At 43.9% G+C, this 22,444-nt stretch overlaps 1 protein-coding gene across 2 annotated transcripts in view; it reads left to right on the plus strand.

Annotated features, from left to right (window-relative positions):
* NEGR1 (neuronal growth regulator 1) overlaps positions 1–22,444 on the plus strand; it is a 295,675-nt gene that overhangs the window by 181,492 nt on the left and 91,739 nt on the right. For both annotated transcript variants that reach the window (XM_069788395.1, XM_069788396.1), the window contains exon 3: positions 5,255–5,380. In XM_069788395.1, coding sequence (XP_069644496.1) covers positions 5,255–5,380 — 126 coding nt within the window. The remainder of the gene's footprint in view (positions 1–5,254; positions 5,381–22,444) is intronic.

A 22,444-nucleotide genomic window follows, 5' to 3' on the forward strand; every position in this document is an offset into this window, starting at 1 on the left:
GAGCACAATAGCTATACTTGCAACACCTGGGAGGGATGAAGCAGGTGATTCCTTAGATTCTGGTGGTAAAATCTCTCTTGCCAAACTCCCAGACGTAACACTTCTGAACTTACAATCCAATTCCTCTCTCGGTTTTTGTATGTTCTATTGGGATTGGCTATATTCTGCATATAAAATGGGATTGATTGATAACATTTTAATCTGAAAAGGGAGTTGGCTACCATATGATTTAATAAATGTTACTAGAAAAATTGTAGTTCATAACTTGTCATCACCTTTATCTGGGCAAACCTTCAGAAGAAACAGAGCTGTATGCCCAGCCACATGTGTTGTAATCTTGATACTACATAGACTTTGAGTGGATATTTCAACAGGGGGAGACAGTAAGGCAGTGCACATTTTAAGAAGCAAGATGGGTGCACTTATGCTGAGGCCCCAGACCTTTTACCTGATAATTCTAAATTGTGATGAAAATAAGGCATCCTTTCCCACATTCAAAAAAGCAACAGCAACTAAAAAAGCAGCCCTAGAGTCATTCCGACTACACTAGTAAGCTTTATTATGCTGCATCATTTATGTGCACACAAATGTAACTAAGAATACAACTCCAGTCCTTGAAAATGAGAAATGAGACCCTGCAATGATCTATAGATTCAGTGTCAATCCCCTGCGAAATAATGGCACACATAATTCTGGAGTCCAGGAAGAAGTAGGAGCCAGAGACTCAATTCCTATTAGTATCAACCAGTCAGGCTTCAGGGATGGCGGATCTGGTGAGACAAAGCAGCTCCTCCACCCAGCCAGGAGAAGCAGCAGGGCTTTGTCAGCCACCGGCGGGGAAGCTGGGTTTGGGAAAGCCTGAGCAGAGCTGCCCCAAGGTAGAACAGGGGATGCTGTTAGACGGAGCAGGCAGGTCCCTGCTGCGGCACAGCCCCGGAGACGCCGCCCCTCTCCCTCCTCCTGCCGGGACACCAGTTTCTACCTACAAGATACGCAATTTTGAAGAGGAAATTAAGAGGAGGTTCCCGTAGTACTGCTCACAGGTGGACGTGCAGTGGGACCAGGAGGAGCCTCTGGGTATTTACACTGTTGTAGTAGCGTACATAACTGGTATTTTTACCCATGCAGGAGACCCGTGCAGCAAGCCATCCTCATCCCTGCAGTGCCTCCTGCCCCCTCCCTCCCTCCACAGCTGGCCACGGCAGGAGCTGGGGGGATAATAGGAATAATGGTCCAGGTGATAATAACTGCAGAGGGAAAGAGGAAATAAAGCTGAGATAAAGTACTGGGTTTATCTCGATACGCAGTGTTGGTAAGGCTCTTGCTAGGCTGTTATGCCCTGTTCCACTGTTCACATTTCGGGATGATTCAGGTATTCCTCAAAAGAGAGGCACAAATATTATCTAGGAAGCCTTACAAAAATTAAGCTTGTGGTGCTCAGATCATCCGCAGAGAAAGATGAAGAGGTGATTTATCATGTTGTACAGGTCCTTAGTCATAGGAAAGCTACTTGATAGTAAGGGGGATGTTCAGTCTTGCAGACAAAAACATAATAAGATCTGATTTCTGGAAGCTGAATTTAGTGGAATGCAATTTTGAACTAAGATGCTATTTCCCGGCAGCGAGGGGGTATTTAGTCACTGAAAGTGCTTACCAGATGTGGCAGTGTGAGCATCACCTGGAATTGCCAGGATAAGACTAGACAGCTTTCTAAAACATATACTTTAGTCAGGCTTCTGGGAAAATTTCTAGAGCCTGTGACTATCTGAGCTCAGACTAAATTATCCTAGTGACCCCTCTGGCCACATATTCCACAAATATGTTAATACAGTTGAATTTTGTTCATATCAAACTCTGTGCTCCATAATCATGGCTTACATGTAGAATCACCAGGGAAAGATTTTCAAATTGTTTGCCATTAGAACATATGGGGTTTATCAAAATTAAAATATTTGACAAAATACTTTAGATTTGGGGTTTGAACACGGTAGGCAAAACCTACAACAAAGAAGGTGACACTGACAGCCAAAGTCAGTGGCTATCCTAAAACCAGGAGGAGAGGGAAAGAGCTGGAGTGCCAGAGGAAATCCAGGGCTGGGAGCCTGAGCATTAGGGAAATATGCTGCTTTTTGTGAGAAGAGAACACTTGAAAAGGAGGTGAGTGATAAAGAACAAGTAAAACCTTAGGAGGAAAGGCACAGGAGGATGAAGACAACGCTTGCTTTAAGCCGCAGAGTAGACCGTGTTGATCTTTGTCTTGGAAAAGAAATCTTACTCGTCTGTGTGAACGGAATTAAATCCTATTACTTCAGTTCTAGATTCTTGCCTGTGGCACGACTATCAGTGTATTTTCTTTGGAAATTTGTATTTTGGGCGATTTGATTATAATTGCTTGTGTGAGCCAGCTTTTCTGCTGGATCCTCATGCCACTTGGCTCACAGGACCTACAGTAGTTGAGCAGGACCAGCAACAGAGCGTGCCAAGAGCTCCTCGTTCCCACTGAAATTAACGTTATCGTATTTCTAATCTGGTTTTATCAGTGACACTGGTTAAATCAGTATACTGAACAGTGAGCAGCTATTTCACCCACCCATTTTGTGGTGATGGATGCAGGGAAGAGACTGGACTAAACCTAATCCCGACCCTGGCACAGCCTGAGCCCCAGGAGACAGCCTTTAGCTTGCTTTTGTTTGTACTGGCCACCCAGTGCCATTGTGGCAGCACAGCAGGCTCCAGCCACCTCCTTTATGCTTAGTGACAAGTTAAGGCAAATAAAAATCACCTGGATAAATAGCATTAGGTGTCAGGTGTGAAAAATCCCTCTATGGTACTGCTTCAGTGATGGTAGAACATGAGCAAATCTCTCTCTTTTTCTACCTTCAAAGGTGCAGAACCTCAAATAAGAAGTTTAATGCTGTGGGAAGTCTTACACTGTAACATCTACTTAATCTGGAAGATATTTCCACAGTTCCAAATAGATACTGCGTCAGTCAGTTGTATACATTTACTTGTGAGAAGAACTGATTTATTTGATTCCTTTACTTGACTTTCTGGAAGTGCATTCATTCTTGAAGGATAAAGAAATAAGTGGCTCAGATTTAGGAAGATATTTTTAAAATATTGTGGACTGAATAAAGGCACTGCATATGCCCCATTACTCATGATATCCTGCTCTCAGATGGATTTCTACATTTCAGCTAGAATGATCCTTCACCAGCTGCCTTTAGGAAGTAGCTTTATTTTTCATACTCTGTACACATAAATAAGAATTCCTTTCAATGTTTTCTCTATTGATGAGCTGAAACATTAATGATATTTAACTTGGCCTGAGACAGGGGAGTGGGGGAGACCTGTATTAACAATGCCCTGTATCAGGGCACGGGGGACCCCGAGGAAGGGTCACGTCCCGGCACAGCTGGCGTGGGGTGACGGTGTGTCGGTGACGGCTGTTCACAGTCTCCTTTAGGATGGGAGAGACTTCTGCAGGAGGAGGTTGAGTAACGGGTTCGTTGCAGGGATTTGCGAAGAAATTTGATTAATAAATTAACCCTTTACGTGGAACTAACTCTTCTGTATGTTTCAGCTCCCCAAAATTGTCTGTAATGACTGCATGCTTTTTCAGGTCATCAAGTGAGGTAGGGAAGAGTGGATTGTCACCTTTGCGAGTTAGACTATGGCCAATTCAGAAGTATATCTCTGTTCAAGTGATTGTGTAAACCTGCTTGAACTTCAAAGGCAGGTAATACTGACCTTCACTGCTTTAAGAATTGAGGAGGGTTCAGCCTTCCCCAGACCTTCGTTTTCCCTAAAGACAAAGTTTCTCTGCTAATTAAAAAAAGCCTCTACATAGACTTTTAATTTTCTTTGCTTACAAATGCATAGCCGCAAGCAAGCACTGAGAATTTCCAGCTTTTTTAAGTCTGCCTGACCCCAACTCATTTCTACTACTGAAATACTTCCCGTCACTGGACTGGGGAAAGGGCTGGAGAACATCTGCAGGTGGAGATCCCAAAGCACACAAAACCAGTCTGTGCATATGAAAAAGCTCTGTACTTTCAATGTACGTTGAAGGGATGCTAACAATGTATTCCCGGTTGCAAAGGTGTATGTATGGGCTTAGATGGGGGGATTTTGGCTGTGACAAATTGGAGCAAACCAGTAAGACAAGACTGCAGCATTCAGGAGAGTAAAGCTCTGGTGGGACAGACTTGGGTTAGGAGAAGGGAAGATGATGAACATTTTTTTTTCCTCATTTTATTGGTACCCATTTACCTTGCAGAGCACTTTGATTTTAAAGCAGTCATTACAGAAGGTTCTGAAACACCCACATGCAAGATCTGTATCTTTTACAGATATTTGTACAAAATTTGTTATTTATCATATAGAGAATAGTGCTTTTCAGAAACATCATTTAGGGTATGCCTTCTTACTGCATTGATTTGATTTCTGTATCAAATGTAACAATAAGACTGTAAAGAAATACATATTTCTTTAGAAAGAAAGAATCATTCTGAAATCCAGAATTCCTGCCTTCATTGCTGGGACCCTGAGTTCCTTTCCTCCCTGTGTAACATTACCAGAAGTAAAGCATTCCCTTAAGGGTGGGCCGTTTAATGCTTTCCATCATTTTCCATCCATGTGGAACTTGGTTCTGTTATGCCCAGATGTATAAATAGTACAGTAAATGTAGTCTAGTGAAGAATTCTGCTGATGAAATGAAAGAAAAAAATCTAGCTTATTTTTTCTTAGCCATGTTGCTACTGCAAGCCTAAAAGCAATACAAAGCAACAGAAATAAAGGTATTTTAGTCTTCTCCATGAACAGATATGACTCTCCAAGTACACATGGAGTAGATGTAATAGGCATCATTATTTTTAAAAGTACAAGCAAAATTTAATTTCATCTTCTTTTCAAACTGTCACAAGCAAGCTGAACCTTATCTTAAACAAGAGCATCCATCAGTAGCAGTTTACTGGGAACTCGATAACAATACCTGCTTTGCACAAAATAGAGGAAATTGCTGCTTTCTTATTTATAGCATTTCCAATCCACGGCTGAGCTTCTGCAAACCTGATGGAAATAGCTGTGGTCACGCCTAAACAAGGTTTTTGCATAGCTATATTTCAACAGCTGAATGTATTTTTATCAATAATGGCAAGATGGATATCCCAGCTCTCCTCAGGTGTCAGTGCTCTGGCAGGATTGCACTGATGCAGCAGCTTCCCATTACAACTTTCTCCTTGTTTCATTCCAGTTTCTCCGAAGATATTTCGTATTTCGAGTGACATCGTTGTGAATGAAGGAAGCAATGTTACTCTGGTGTGCCTGGCCACAGGGAAGCCAGAGCCTTCCATTTCTTGGAGACACATCTCTCCGTCTGGTAAGTACAACTATCTGTCACCTGGAGCTTTCTGCAACGTCTCACCAGTAACAGGCTTTGCTTTTTCAGTTTTCAGAAGCGTGACAGCATCACCTTTGTATGCCTTAAAAAGCGTGTGCCTAACTAGACTTCTAGAAAATAAAAGCTTCTTCAGATTTCAGCTGAGATCAGTGAAAACAATAATACTACTGTAACACAGGAACGTAGAAATAAAGGCACCCTAAACATGAGTATATTTTTAAGCCTGTTTTAACAGGCTGCAGACATTTATCAAACAATTCCAATTAAAACCAAAGCAAGGAAATAATCAAGAACACACATGGCTCTCTAGAAGTGGGCATGAAAGTTAAAAACGTTAACACATTGTGCAATAGATTTAATTTAATGTAACTACCATTGAACCATTATGCCATGATACAGCATACTTTATTAGAATGGTTTTATTGAACAAATTAAATTACCTGGGTGAAAAATTGCAAACAAAATTACCTCTAAAAGCATAGTTTCTATTTAATATTTCCGTGTATACTTTTAATTCCTCATAATATATTTAAAGGAAACTCTTAGCTAACATTACAGGCATCTGTACGCTGGTTGACTTGGTGCAGAGCCACCAAAGCTGGCTCCCTGCCAGCAAAGCAGGATCTGTCTCACTCGGAGGTGGGGAGATCCCCGCTCCGTGTCCCAGAGCTACTGGCTCTGCAAATCCTGGTGGGTTTTGTGTTTCTGAAAGGAGATACTCCCTGCTTCCAGCTGCCTGTTGGAAGCAAGACTGGTATTGCACTGGTTCTTTTGTAGGGACTCTACAATGGTGATTGATTTTGCAGTGAAGGTCTTTCTGTTTGCTCACACAACTTTTATAAAATCCATGTAATTGCAGGGAAGAACAGTTTCATGGACTGTCACAGCTTACTGCAGTGTCTCATAATCCTGAGTAACAGTTTGCTTTACAAAGCAAGATCTGAAAAAAAAAAAAACCCCCAAAAAAAACTTTTGACCTTTAAGACAATGACAATGAATTCTGCTTGAAGTGTCCATCAAGGGACTAGGGAAAAAAATTCAGTTGTAGCAGAAAATGGATTTTAACTAAATGTCAAATAAAATTTTATTGGAAACCGTGGTGATACTTTAGAGTAATAGCTTAAAGCATTAGATTGTCTGCCGAAAGGAGCTGTTACAATTTTCCTGGAGAGGAAAAAAGCAGAAAAGGAGAATTAGTGCACTCAGGCTGGAGAAGGGGTCTGAGGAGGTATTAGATCCTCCTCATCTTGAATTCAGACAAAATTAGTGGACATAATCAAAAGGAAGGACTTTCAGTGAACCCACTGATTTTGTATCTTGACCAAAGGAGTGAGAATGAGGACTGAGAGGAAAAATGTGATCATTCACCTACAGACGCATTACATTTACCACAATGAGAACTGAAAATGAAATTTGAGGAAAAGACTACTCAAAGATATTGTGGTACAGGGAGAGTCAATCACAGTGCTCATGGCGCAATGATGATGCGCTCTTGCCGAGCGCCTAGCACAGCAGACTGCAGGTGGACAGGTATGTTTTCCCACCACGGAGGATTTAAGGGCAGGCAGGTACAGCCTCTGCTTTGTTTCCCTTCCCTTGCCCACTACCTGCTTTGTTCTGCATTCTCAGCCCTCTCCAAAGCATATATGAATAGTGCCCGTAGGAGACAGCATCGTTCGTTTACCATGTGCTTGCTCTTTCATCCTCTCTGCTGGAGCATCTTGACCAAGTAGCTGGCAGGTAATCCTGCAAATCCCATACACCTTCTCCTTTTAGGATTTTCTTTGGGGAAGGGTGGCTTGTTGGATTGGTTTTTCCCCATCCCTTACTCTTTCACCAGGAAGCAGTAGGTTAGATGAAACTCAAACATGGGATTAACAAATTTGGTACTTTAAAAAAAAAAAGGAAAATCACAGAATTGAACCACAGACTGGCTGGCTCTGGAGAGCAGCTGGTCCAACTCCTGTTCAGAACATGTGCAGTTGGGTTTGAATATCTCCACGAATGGAGATGCCATGCCACAGCCTCTCTGGGCAACCTCTGCCAGTGTTTGGTCAGCCTCACAGCAAGAAAGCTTTTTTTTTCATGTTTAAATGGAATTGCCTGTGTCTCAGCGAGAGCCCATTGCCTCTTGTCCTGTCACCAGCACCTCTGCGGAGAGGCTGGATGCATCTCCTTTACATCCCCATCAGGTGTAGGACCCCCGGAGCCCTCTCTTCCCAGGCTGAGAGCCCACCTCCCTCAGCTGCTCTCCGGTTCAGGTACTGTGGTCCCTTCATCACCCCCATGGCCCTCCGCTGGGCTCCTTCCAGCATGTCCATGTCTCTCTAGTCCGGGGGGGGCCCTCAGTACCTGCATGCATAATTCATTGTACAACCACCGGGATGTGCACCTACCGCAGGCTTGCTGTCTGGGGTGGCACTGGAAGCATCTTCTCACGGCATGACTGGTCCACTTCACCTCCAGAGGCACTTACACTGCTGCTCGTGAACTGCTCAAGCTTGTTTACGGGCAAGGAGGAGGTACACCTGATACAATGACAATAAAGGCTTGGTTTATATATGTATATTTGAACTTCTAATTCAGGGATCATTATTAGCCTAGATCTAATATTCCCTGCCCATGGCAGGGGTGCTGGACTAGATGATCTTTGAAGGTCCCTTCCAACCCAAACCATTCTGTGATTTATGACTTACCAAAACAGAAAAAATACTGATGCAGTTAAAGTTTTTAGAGACAGACTTAGTTTCTATCCCTTCTCCTGATTCAGCCCCCTCCTGTGGGGGCTGAAGGTTGGTGGCTTCATTCTGCTGGGGGCTGTTTTGGCGAGTTGTCAGCACCCAGGATCCTTCAGGGGGAGGAATGTGATGTTCATGTTGGTGGTTTCTTCTTCCTCCATTTAGGAGCTTTTCGGGGTCATTTTGAAGTGTTCGCTAGCATGCTTTTACTCCTTTGCTCTTTCTTCATTGCTCTGCAGCTCCATGTTTCATCCTAATTTACTGTATGTGGTGCCTTCTACGTATGCCTGATATCATTCCTTTGTTCTCCGATACCCCTAAAGACCACTTTGTCCAGCTCCAAATCTGCATTTCTGTAATGGACCGTGGGTGAGCTGCTCATAGCCGTGGCAGTCCCTGCCCACCTCTCTCCACCCCGTGCCTGCCCTCCTCTGCACCGTGTCCTGTGTCCCCGCTTCTCAAGCCCCTGCTCCCACACCAGCTTGTGTTTCTCTGCATCGCATCGTTGTGTCACAGTCATAAAAACCTCATTACGCACAGAATCACGTCTCGCTACCGCTGGCTCTATAAAACCGTGGCTGTACCACAGAAAGGCAAAGGTAAAACAGATTAGGCAGGGATGCCTGCTCGGATGGAGGAAACGCTGCCCCAGCCGAAGCAGGCACGACAAAGCTGCAGGCAGGGCGGACAAGTGCAGGCAGAGACGCTCTGACGAGCCTCAGTGCTGAGGCCTGGCAAACTCATTGCAAATGCTGCGTTACAGGGCTGCATCGTTACAAAACCCATTTCTTCCAAGAGGTGAGCGCTGATGCAGCCGTTGCAGAGCACTGGGACGTGCCTTGGGTGTCCCCTGGTTGATTTACGGACAGAACTCTGTCCGGAGTGGGAGAACACAAGATCCAAATAACTTTTTCTCAGAAATCTTCTAAAATGGTTTGGAAGCAGACATATAATTTACAGAACATATTCTGTCCGCTAGTCTACCACATAAAGAAGAATTTTTCCATTTCAGTAACACAGTACCACTCCTGTGCTCAGGTATATGTTCTGGTGTACAGACTGTTATAAATGGCACTCAAATCCAATTAAATATCAGTCTAGCAAACAAGAAGCCTGGATTTATTAGAAAACAAAATGCAAGAGAGTTGAAAACTCCAGATTTCTGTAACGGCTTATATTCTCTCTGCAGCAAATTACCTTTATCTAAACATAAACTTCATCTGCACTTTATAATTTCTACCAGTTTTCTCCTGTAATTCCCAGTGGCACTAATGAGGCTTACATGCAAGCATCACATCTAGAATACAACACTAAATTATATTAATGAATCATATTTAGAATATTCTGAAGTTGTTTGTCAAAGCTGCTACTAAAAGATAAGAAACTGAAATCTCTGAATACAAATGATTCAATGTAGACTAATTCCAAAATATTATCATGATTTGCATCAATGCAGCCTTTACTTGGATGAGGTCGGATTCAATTTTTTTGAACAACAGATAAAATGAACCTTTCGTAGGAATAAAAATAAAATGTATTTAGAGGTGATTTTTAACTTAGTACATAAATTATTGGCCTGGAATCTTTATTGTGCATGTTTAACTTGCAGTCATTATGTAAATGCTTTCATTATATAAATATTCATTATACAAAGCCATTATGTAAATCCACAAAAGCTACACATTCAGCGTAACACCGTAAGAAACATGGGGCTGTAGTTTGTAATCTGGAAATCTCGTATTGTTGAAATGTCATCTGAATAAATTGCAGGTATTACTTATTTTGTTCTGACATTTAAGAGCAAAGTGCAGCATCAATAGTTTAAGAATGAAACCAGAATTTTAAAGAATTAAGGTCTGCCTGAAACGTAACTCCAGCTTTTAACACTCATCTGCACTGTTTGTGTGTGTGTGTGTTGCGTTGCCGCTTCTGAAAAGCGAGCTCTGCCAGTGTTGCCAGGAGCAGTAACAACAAAAGCCATTCAGAAATCTTTGGATAAAACATTAACTGCCTTGCAAAATTCGGGTGCTCTGTGTCAAAACTCTTTTCCAGTTTGGTTTTGCAAAACTTTCCCCAGGCGTTTTCCCAGCCTCGGAGGAACCGACGACCCGGGATGCTCGGGTGATGTCCGGCGGAGCAGCCACGCTCAGACCGCTGAGCCGAGCAGGGGCCAGCAGCAGAAGCGTGCACCGCCTGAGCGCTTTGCTGCTTAGGACAGGCTTCCCAGGAAAGCCTGACATTTCCTGGGCTTATCGAAATGCAAAATAGGTTAAATTCCATAGTTTCAAAAAGTCTTACGGAAAAACCCAAAACTTTTTCTGCCTAACTCCCTTAAAACAAAATGACACTTCTTGAAAATTCACGCTGTAGTCTAATGTTCAGGATATAGAGGTATTTCATTTGCCTATATTTGAATTAAGCAAGTGGAGAGAAGTGGGGTATCTCTCCACATCCCAGCAGGTTGTTTTGGCAGTTGCTGTTACAGCACATGCACGGAGGCATCGTCGCGGCTGCTTTCTCTCGTGGGAAGGACACAGGGAGAGGTAGCAGAGCAGATGGGGCGATCGGTCAGACATGTACGGCGGTGTTTTCCCAAACTAGCTAAATATCTGGGTGGATGCTGGGGGAAACAAAGTGCTTCAAGCGAAGCACAGCTGCATTTAGACAACGGTGACCAGGATGGGTCTGTATCAAATGTATATAGAGAGAGGGACATAAAAATAGTGCAAGAGTAGCCTCACCTTCAGCTTTGTTCAGAGTGCTTGACTTTGCAGTCATAATATTTACCGCAAGTGTTGTTAGATGAAGGTTCATATGTTTCAAACAAATATTGTCACTCTAGTTGGTTGTGTTGGCGTTGTGTTGTTACCCAGCGGACTCACACAAGGCTGGGCTCCGCGCGTGTGCTCTGCAGCACCCAGCGTGGTGCAAGAAGTGAGGGCAACCAAGAGGTTCACCTCTAAAGTGCACTGCTGGTCCAAACTGAAACACTGATACGGACGTGCCCAAAGTGCCCAGACTCCATCCCCTCAAATGAAGGAAACCTGGTGGATGCTCTCCTGGAGTGAACCTCGCGTGGTCTTGCCACGAGCAGGAGTTCAGCCCACACAGCCAGGACAGATCTGCTCTGAAGCGAAACCACCCCAGACCCCCCCACGGTGCACATGAGGTCCTCAGCGCTGTTTCAGTCTCCACATCCACCCCTATCATGCTGTATTACCTGCTAGCGTCGAGACTGAGCATCACTGGCTCAACAAGGAGACACATGTGTTGATGTACGTTTTGATAGCGGGTTTCACAGTCACTGGCTGGAGGCAAAAAAAAGAAGAAAAAAAATAAGACTGAGACATAGGAATCTCCTGGTTTATTTGTAGTTTTGTGTAGTGTGTGGCAGTGTTTCCTGATCATACCATCCCGGCTTCTCTGGTTGTTCATATTGAACAGTCCCCCTCTGCCTTTGTAACAGCTCAGGCTGGATCCTCAGCATCATCCCCGGTGACTTCTGGTTTTGTGTTTCGCAGTTCTTCCCTGCTTTCTCACCCTTTTCTCACAGTTTTATCCCCATGCTTCCAGTCTAGTTTCTAGTTATTTTCCTAAAACATGAGGATAAACTGGGTGTATGTATATGCATGCATTTGGGAGGGCAGATTTTCAGAAATGATGAATTTAGCTGGATGAAAGCAGATTTTCCCATGTTGAGTGAAAGGCAAATACCTAGCACCAGGACACTCTCATTGTTCATTCAGTCCTGTTTCCAGAGAATGGTAACACTGAAACACTTCCAAAATAACCCAACAACCCCCAGGAAAGCCCTGTAAGAACTGTTTAACACATGCAAAATAACAGATTTTTCACTAACACTGAGGAAAGCTACACTTACCCAGAAATTAGCATGAATTCAGATTTGAACATACTCACGTGATGACTCCTCTCCTCCTCTAACACATTTCGTTTGCTGCTGGGGCACGTGTGCATGAGTGTGATATGACTGAACTGAATCTAACGCCTGTCCTATTGTTTCTGGACAGCCCTAAAGCTGTGAAGATATATTGCATTAATGTATCATGATAGCAATGTCGTTCTGACGATATATTAGTGTAATACATCTTCAGAGCACTCCAATGAGGGCTGTCTGGGAAGAAGGAGTCTAAGAGCCGATTCAATTCAATTACAGGACAAAAGGCAGTGCTAGTCCCTGAACAGGCAGGGTGTGATTCCTGCAAGACCCTTCCTGAAGCAGACTGCTAGAGAAAGCTGATCCTGGGGGCAGGGAGGAGCAAAGAGGCTTTTTTAAAACTTCTGGTTAAATCCTAAGAAGCAAACAAAGCTTGATATGAGCACAGATAATGTCAAATATTTTGTTCCACTTGCACTTCTGCTAGAGAACCACGGTTTTTCAGATGTTATCCACACGTGACAGAAATAAGTATTTTGTTGAAGTCAAGTACTCTGAACCTGTATTTTCAGGCTGAAAATACTTAACTGACATGAATTATTATCAGATTTCCAGGGCTTTGTGTGTCTACAAAGTGTGAGCTCATCTTTTAAAATGCCCCATCTCTTGCTTTGAAAATGGTTTTAAAACTGAAAGTTTTAGAAACAAAAGTCTCTGGCTTGTGCTTTTATCCTACTAGATGCTAAAAATCTAACAGATATCATTGCTGGTGAGGGTTATTTCACACCACTGTTTCCCTCTAGTATATCTGCAGTTGTGCATTATGAAATTTTTGATCTAGGAGAAGCTGCTCTCATCCACCCTCCGCTTAGCTGCTGCCTCTGCACAGCGAAGTTACGCCCAGCACTAATCAAGTTTTGTGAAGGATCTTGCCATTGAAGTACATTTTCCCAACTTCGTAATTCAAAGTCCAACTAGCAGGTACTTCAAACAGCCTGGCAATACTGCTATCCGAAAAGACCTCTTTCACTTGGGCTGCTTTGTCCCAGATAGCTTAAAATCAGTGATTACTGTTTCCTGGTTCATGGATTTGGGTTTGCAATGCCCGGAGTCACTCTTCTGTAAGAGCCCTAAAGGTGACGGAGGGTTTTCTCGTACGGAGCTATCGCTTTGTCAAGGTGACATCCTGCAGGAGACGAACCTTTGAGGCCGGAGCTGGTGATGTGCTCACGGAGATCCTGCCCCACTCGAGCTGCGGCGTCCTGAGCGGCAGTGACGTGCAGCCACCTTTCCTAAATGGAGGTAGATTTATTGCTGCATTAGACCAAAAGCGAAGCTAGTTCCCTTTAGGTGTCTAAGAAGCAGAATGTAAAATAATTCAGTGATTTAACCTGATCAGCAGTGACAGTGATATGCCTCCCTTATGCCATCATTACTCATCTTGCAGGCAATAGCTTCATTACGGTGCTAGCGCCGTGCTCCTCGGTCAAGTGAAGCATTACCGGACTGAGCCAAAACATCTGTTTCTTGCAACCAAGCTGGAAGTGTTTGGAGATGAGCCAGGAAACCTTCAGAGATAGACCAAGGCAGGAACAATCAGCGGTGACGGGCTGAGACTGACTGCGATCAGGGAGGTTTTGCTTGTGCGGCAGAGGAGAGAAGATAAGCAGGAGAGTCCCGCCCATACCTGTCTGCTCCTCTGCCACTCCACTTAGCCCCTGGCATCTGCTAACATTGTCTGTCCTGGTTTTGGGAGGAAGGACGGACAGGGATGTGCTCTCAGCTGTCCTGAGCCACCAGAGAAACCTGCAAATTGCCTCTTGGCCGTGCGTTGTGCGTGTTGGCACCAGCTGGTTCCAGAAGCAATGCCTTCAATGCCAGCATGTTACGCTGACAAAGATAACGTTAATTTAGGGCTCAGATGCCTTGGGGCTTTACAAAGCTTTTGTGTCCCGCTCCTAGGCTGGGTTTATGGAGAACACCCCTTCTTTTTCTGCCCTGACATAAACTCCTAGTTCTGTGCCATTTGAGGAAGCAGCTCAGCTCTCAGCGCTAGGTTTACAGCTCCGTGTTGCAGTACTTCACACAAGCCCACTGCTTTGCGGTTTTTTACTGAATGGAGATGCCTGCTTCTCCCAGCCATCAGCTCTGGCTGGGACCCCCAGGAGTCAGTAAACCTTCCAGCCCAGTGGGTTGACACGTTTCGCTGTTTGCACCGAAGGCAGAGCCCCAAGGCTTTGGGCTGCTGCTCCCACCCGCCGGGGCTGGGCGCCTGAGCAGTTAGTTCAGTTGCAGAAATTCGTGCTGTCCGTGCAGCAGAGGGTGAGCTACTGCAACGCACCCCTCTTGGTGTACAAAGCCGGTGGGGTGGTTGTACGCCCTAAATGCAGCAGCTTGCGCTGCTGCCTCTTACCCTCAGCTGCAGACGTGCTTCAGGGAGCTGCTCCTGTGCTCATCCTTGGATGAGCAAGGCCTCCCTGGAAAACACCCAAAGCACACGGGATGGCTCGTGGGGGGCTCGGGGTCTTCCATCGTGAGAAAAACTATGTGCATGGGACAGCTAAATACCACACCGATGGGCACATCGTGATTGCATAGATGGATTGGTCCATGCTACAACTGTTTGGGGACCTGAAGTTTTGCGATTAATATTTTATATGAATTTAATGGCCTGGCTCATGATCCTGAAGGGAAGTTTTTCAGTTGGTAAGGGCATCGCATGTCATTAAATCAATGGTTCCCTGATATCAAACACACCGCTGGCAGCTTCCCAAGAACTCAAGGGGAAATGGTGTGGAGCTCTACCCAGAGTAAATGAGGGGATTAATTAACATTTGAAGACAGCAGTGCAACCGCTAGTACCCAATATAAACGGCTGGTTGTGATTCTTTTCTTTGCCTTTGAATAAACAAAAAATAAGGAACTTCCAAAATCACACCTCTCCCATACAAAAGACGGTGCCTTTTGGTTTCAGATTATGGGACCTTTGCCTTTTTTTTCTTTTTTTTTTTAACAATACTTGTTAGTACCATTCTTGGGACATTTAGTATTAGGACCCAATTAAGTGACATTCAGTATCACGATCCATTGCTCTGGGGTCAAGTGACATTACACTGTCTGTGGTCAGGAGGTTTCTGAGGAAGACTTCTCAGAAAAATATCATTTTTACCAGGACCATTCCAGAAGTTTGAGCATCCCTTCAGGAGCAATTATAGGTACTCCTAGAAATCCTTATGTCTTCTTAAAATCTTTAAACAAGCTGAAAAAAAAAATTCTTGTTAAAATACAGTTGTCAGGAGAAAAATATTCAAACTAAGATGGCCAAATAATTGGGTCTTTGTGAAGGAACTGAGAAATGAGAGTAAGATTACAATCTTAGCGAAATACAGAGTTTCAAACTAAAACCGTACAAAAGCACTGCACAGAAATAAGTGTGACTTTTTTGACGATTTTATAACAAATGGGAAGTATTTCTTGCTTTTCAGTAAAAGTAGATGAACTCATTAATAACTCATAAAATGCTATGAAAATTAGAATTTTAATACATGCTTAGTTTATTCCCTCAGTTATTAGTTCATTTTTATTTGAGAAATACTGCACTTTCGAGCGAGCAATTTATGAATCATAGAAGATATTTCAGTGAAACAAAATCTTTAATGTTCAAAACCAAACCAAGGAACTGTAGATATCACCCTCTTTCCCCTTCCTTTGGTATAGTGTCCCTCATGGCTATTTTGGGAGATACTGGTCTTTTGAAGACAGTGTGCCAGTTTTGGGGCTTGCATAAATTTTTAGAGAAAAGTAACAGATGACCTCAAAAATCCAGTGAGATGATCCTTTTTTTCTATTTTACTTTTGGAATACTTTTTTTTAATTATTCTTTATTACTTTGCTACTGTTATTTCTCTCTTGCCCCACTGTAGTGGTGGGTGTTGGTACCGAGGCGGTGGCTGGAGCACTTTGTGACGAGGGTCTTTCAGCCTCTGGGGACGTCCCCTCCGGGAGGGCTGCAGGCAGAAACCCGGCTGGGCAGGCTGCTGAAGGCAGACGCTCCAGGGAGGTGGCAGCGAGCGAACAGCAGATGCCACATTCATCCTGACCAGACCTGCAGTACCTCCTGTTTCATTTCCCAGAATCATTTCTTGTGGGCATTTTTATGAATAAGTCATATTTTAAACGTATTAAGAATTCCTTCTAAGATGCACGTTTTACAAAAAAAATAGTGCTGCTTTTGGGGATATGAAGAAATATGAAAAAAATAGTCGTTAATGATTTGTTTAACTCTAGTAATGCCTCCAGTTTCAAACTGCAGGCAGAAGAGTCATATAAAATGGGAGGGATCAACAAATAAATGTATTTGAGCCAAATAGATAATCAGCAGATAAATAATAGGCTGTCATTTTCAGTGCATCATTTTGATACAGCAGCAGGAGGAAGGGATGTTGTAAAGCCATCAGCCATCAGACAAGCTGTGAGCACTGTCCTCTACCACGGGGCAAATGCCTGGCTGGCACTGCCCGGGCCCCTCCTGCCCCCCATCCCTCCGGCTCCCCAGCCCCACAGCTCCCGCACCCGCCGGCTGACCAACGGACCACGTCTCTTCCGAAAGCCGCCACAGGCATGGGGCTTTATGGGGAATAATTCGCCTCTTCCCCAGAGCCAGATCTCCACATTAAGTGCCGTGAATTATAAATAAGAACAAGTGAGATTTAATCGTGTAGCTTTCTTATTAATAAGATCGTTGCCCTGTTCTTCCCTACACGGTTTTCATTTTTGTTTTGCAGAGAAAGGTTTTTTAGGCTTTTTTCAGACTGAAAATGTTCATATTTAGCTATTTGCCACAGAAGACGCAGCAGCCTCTGTGTAAGAGGATCCCTTGCAAACCCCTCTCCTGCCGAAGGGCGCTTTGGAGGTCAGGATGCAGAGAGATGATCTCCCTGCTATGGGTTGTGGTCTTCCAGTGAAAAAAACTGGCATTTGCAGCAGACTGCACTTGCACCCCTGCCTTCTGCAGGCAGCACAGAGTTTTGAAGAGATCCACAAAAATCAGAGTGCAGTCTGATATGCATAAAACTAAATATCCAGAAGATGTAACATGCAGATGAACCCACTATCTCAAGTGGGTTTTTTTACTTCCAGAGTAACATCTGGTGGACCGTATCTTCTCCTCAAGTATTAAAATGGAGCTGGCTCTCCTTTATATTAATACTCAGCTGCTAAGGCAGAAAAGTCAGTCCATATTCTGGAGTATGCGCTGACCCTGTGTTGCCTGGCATGAAGCCTGCAAAGAGAAAGTTCAAACTTGCTCCAAAACATCATAACTCCATGAATCTCAGACACATACTGCAGCATGGCAGCAGTTCTGCGCAGGGACAGAAACTGATGTAACTTCAGAGAATGAGGAAAACTGACTGTGACGGCTTCTTTTGTAGGGCCAACCTGTACCCTCTACATGCAACATCTCTTGATAACTGGCTGACATTTACATTGCCCCCACTATGAGCATGCACACAGCCAGCTCTCCAAACACTTGTCTCTGTACCTATGTATTTCACATACAGATGTACCCCTGTTTGTCTCCACCTCTGAAACTTTCAACTTTGTCAGTCTATGTTCACATCTCTTTTATCAGCATGCCTTTCTTACAGAATTGCTCTACTTGCTTTTCTTGTTTCGTGTCGTCAGCTGGGAGATCTCCTCCGGCCCTCAATTTATCTGTCAGTTTTGGATATTTTTTTTCTTTACGTTTTATCTGATTTTTCTTTTCAAACATGGAGCGTGGCTTCTCTAAGGCTAAATGGCCTTCAGTGATCAATGTTTAAACGGTCCCTAATGTGATAGGGCCATTCTAATAGACGACGAGCTGTTCAGATTACCTGCAGTTCCTCTGAGAGGACTATCCAATTACAGCACTTGGTGTAACTTTAAACCCAGAATTCATAATGAGTAGTAGAAATGGCTTCAGATCATTTTTCTGGGTGAATCCAATTGTTTAGATTGCTCTCAGCATCCCACAGCAACGCGTCTGCCGGAAAGAAAGGTGCCTCCTTGATCCCTTGATCCTGTACCTCCACCCAGCCCCTGAGATCAAGAAGGACCTTATGGATAACTTAAAGCATCTGTGGATAATCAGATGGCATCATGATGACATCGTCGTTGGAGACCGCCTTCTGTTCTCTTATCCGGAGCCCAGTTCTCATCGTCGGGGCAGGATAAGTGAGGATGAGCTGGGATCTCTGCACCCCCTCTCTTCTGGGCGGCAGCTCGCTCGGCTCCGCACGGTCTCTCCTGGGCACCATCGAAATACCCTGAGTCCGCGACGAACCAGGGCTGGCGTCAGCTCAGCCGTGTGCTCTCCACACTCCCAGCCCTGCGAGGGTTTTCACTCTCTGCTGGAGGATGAGGTATCTCAAAGATTGGGTCATAAAAGCCAGTCCTGAGCACTGAACAGGTTTTACAGTTCATAAACTGGGGCTATATTGTAGTTATTTAATAGCCTAGTGAATAAGGGGAAAAAAAAAAATCTCCCTCGGCTCAGATGAAGTCCTCAGAGTTTTTCAGAGCTACCCTGGATTTGCACCAGATTTTTCTTCTTACTGGCTTATGTTTAACACCAGGGGAGGAAAATGCTACCCTTGCAAAACTCATCTGTCCAAGCCTTTGAGAACTGGTCCATATGGCAATGCGTACGTGTGCTACACCTGATGCCAGGTACCATATGTGTGGTAAGAAACCACAGTTTTAACTGTGTACTCTCCTGAGGAATAACAAGTGTGATGATTTATCAGGCATCATATCACATGGCAGTAGCAGGAAACAGGCATTCAAGCTTAGTTTCACAGGTGTTTCCCTTCCTGGCTAGAGAACCTGGTCCTATAACCTAAGATATATCCAGAGCAGATTACTGACATATCATGTCAGTACCGTGTATCAGTAAGTCTAGTTAAGAGATCTTCTGAAATACCCATCAGGAATGGCCTTGGACTTGAGGCACTCTCATGTTTATGTTTCTTTTACTTCAGCTTACAGTTTTTTCCCATCTTTGATCAAAGATCTTAGCTGACACAACCTCAGGTTGATGGACTGGTGCTAATGAACTTTCCAGATTTCTTTTTCTCACATACCAAGTCTGCTAAGTCTTTTGGCTCTACAGCCAGAAAAGACAGCCAGGCATGTTCCTGATATCTTGAAAGGCCCGCAAAATGCACATGGTCTGCAGAAGGGCAGAGCAAGGTGCTGTTACCCCTGGCTGTAAGACACCACAGAAAAAAACAGTGAGAAAACTGAGCTGTCTCCTGAAACTCGTCTTCATTCAGCAGTGTCTTCATACACAATTTATTCTCCCTGCTGCTTATGAATGTCCTTTTTTGAGCTGGATGTGCGTGCAATGTAACATAAATACACTTACATATACTTACGCATGTATCTTTCACGTAACACTATTTAAGTTCTCCCACAGAGCCATGGGACATCTCTAGAACAAAAAACAAGCCGAAGAAGATGAAATACTGTGCAGACAAATAGGAAAGATGAAGTGTGGTATCTCTGTATTCCCTAAGAAAAATATTTATCTCTAATATTTACTAAAAGCTTTCTTATGTGAGCCAGATGCAAAATTTCTGGGGACATGAGGGTTTAAAAATGACTTAATTTTAATATTTCCAAATGTGTACGTGAGTTGCATAAAATACATGGGGTTTACAGCACTATAAAAATGCATGCATAGTTTGCAGCATAAATTAGGTTAATAGCTCAGCATAAGGTCCCTGTTTGGGGGGGATTTGTTGTGGGAACTCCCACCAGGTTTCCCCCCAGCAGCACTGATGCATTTGAGCGGTAGCAATCTGTTGTGCTGCTGCCCTCTCTGTCCTGGCTGGTGTCAGCACCTGAATGCGCGTTCACTTTCCCGGCAGACATCGCTCCTGTTGGTATTTTGCAGCCGGACGGGTGACTGCTTGCCAGACCTGAGAACTGACGTTGCTCATGCCATAGCGGAATTGTGCCGAATACGTAAACCTGTCACTTCTGCCAGTGCGGGGTGGCGGCTGTATTGACCCCGGCTGAGGCTGAACCTTATCCCATTCAGGTGGCAAAAGCATTGCCAGAAGCACAGCTACAATCCAGGAATTGTTAAGAAAGCAAAAGCTGGGCGGCAAGAAACTAGGTTATCCCCTGGTGTTACGTTTGTATTGAAAGTTTAAAGCAGAGAATGTTTGGTTTTAGCTTAACTCCAAAACACAAATAATTCTTCTTATGAAATTCCAGGTACTTGGAGATAATATGTTTTTCTTCTTTTTTCCTAAATTTATGTTGGGAATTGGCATAGGATACATCATAAATAATTCCCAGAATTCAGTATACAGTATTGTGTACATACCATATATCCAGGGAAGTACTGACATTGGAGAGCATTACAATCTCATAATTTAAAAGTAATTTTTAACCTGACACACAGGAAAATTTTGCATTTTATATCATTTTCTTGGTATTAGAAACAAAGCAGAAATCCTGTTGGAAGGTCTCTCCTCTGCCCAGGCAGATGCCCCTGTGCAGGCAGGGGCTTTGCTTCCTTCGCTGCTGTTGAAACCAATAGTAAATAAAATTTTCCTAGAAATTGATTGAGCCTGGCCAAAGCGAGCAGGACAAGTGCCACCATGTGAACAGTAACAGAGCTGGTTTGTTTGTGGAAGGGTTTTTTTGTAATTTATTCCTATGAACAACATGGAAGAGAAAAAAATTCATTCTCATGCAATTTCTGATATCCATAAATTATTTCATTGCATTTTATGAATGTTCACTTCAATTCACAATAATTTTCCAATTTCAGTCTTATCTTTCTACTTTACATAACCAGTGCTTACTTGGGCTCTTTTGCGTGACAGGCATGGTATATTGTGCTTATTAATGAGTGCTATCTTGCTAAGCGATGCACTGTTATAATTGATGTTTTGAACCTTGCACACTTTAAAAGATTAATCCGTGAACAGACAAGCAAATGAAATTCACTGCTGTGATGGACATGAACATAATACTTCTACTTAGTTCTCACTACCTAGTTCAGATTTCTGTCATTGCTCCATAAGTTGCAAAGTTATTAACAGTCAATTAAAAGCTTGTCTGTCTGGGAAAACACTTTCAGCAAATCTTTTTAACCTTTAGGCCTATAATTTCCAGCGTCTGTAGTCATGACTGCTATGATACATTGTTTTAAGATAAAAGTTACATTTAACATTTTTTGGTTTATTATGTGGCAAATGCCTTGTGAGGAATCTAAAAGAATTAATTTTCTCCCCACCTAGAGTGCACTGCTCAAAAGACACAGAAAGACGAACTTCGACCCAGGTAGCAGTTTTCATCCAAAGGACATCAGAGGGCTCATAGCAGGGCAGGAACCACAGTAGGGAAAAGCTGGGAGGTGCTGGGATTTAGAAAACTACACAAATTTCTGTGTATGCTATGACTCCATGTCAAGTGGAGATAAACTAGCTCTCAAATCATATAATTGTTCTTGCTCTCTAAAACAATTAATGTTCTCAGTTACAATGCACTAAGGAGTTACATACACAAATATTTCAGTTTAACCTTCATTTTGTTTTACGTCAGATAGACCTCTACCTATTTTCAGTAGCGCTCACACTGGCTGTCCTTATTTCTGCGTAACAGGGCAAACACCGAGGACCTCATTTCTTGGGTTCTGGTCCTCTGGGAGAGGAGAGCTATTATTTAATTATTAATTAATATGATGGAATGTTTATTAGGGCACAAGATGAAAGCACCGAGCGGTGTGGCAAGCAAGCCCGAAAGGGCTTTTTCCCCGGCAGAGGGATGCGGGGTGACCCGTTGGGCACCCATTAGAGGTGGTTCCCCCGGGACAGGTCTGGCTTTGGCAGCCCTGGGGGTGCAGGGAACCCCAGCTGATGAGGTTTACCACCCTCCACGTCCAGCTGGCGCAGCTGCAAGGGCGAAGGGTCCCTGGAAAGTGAGGGCACCTGTGATGGGAAGGGCAGCAGGGCTGGGTCGGCTGAGCTCCTTCTCCCTTTGGCTCGCCCTGGTAGCTGGCTTTGATTGCTGCCAGGGAGGGGTCTCCTCCCAGGTGCAAACCATAAGCCCTAATGGACGGTGAGACTCTTAAGGCAAGGTTTTGACTGGGGACCATGCAGTATATTCTGTGAAGCCCATCAGGTATGGAGCTGGGCTAGCAAATGGCTTCTTGTGGCTCTGGAGGCTGCTGAGCCCGACTGCGGGGCAGGAGAAGACTCTTGGCCAACCCAGGAGTTTGGGGGGTGTTGCAGCCCAGCTTGGAGCTGGGGTTTTGTAGCAAAAGCTGGCAGAGCTGCCTGGCTCCCCTTGGCTGTGTATTATCTGCAGCAGCCAGCAAAACCCTCCTGCTCACTTGTTGGTGAGGTTTTG

Source organism: Haliaeetus albicilla, chromosome 8 (assembly GCF_947461875.1).
Source record: "Haliaeetus albicilla chromosome 8, bHalAlb1.1, whole genome shotgun sequence".
In the NCBI taxonomy this organism is placed as follows: Eukaryota; Metazoa; Chordata; class Aves; order Accipitriformes; family Accipitridae; genus Haliaeetus; species Haliaeetus albicilla.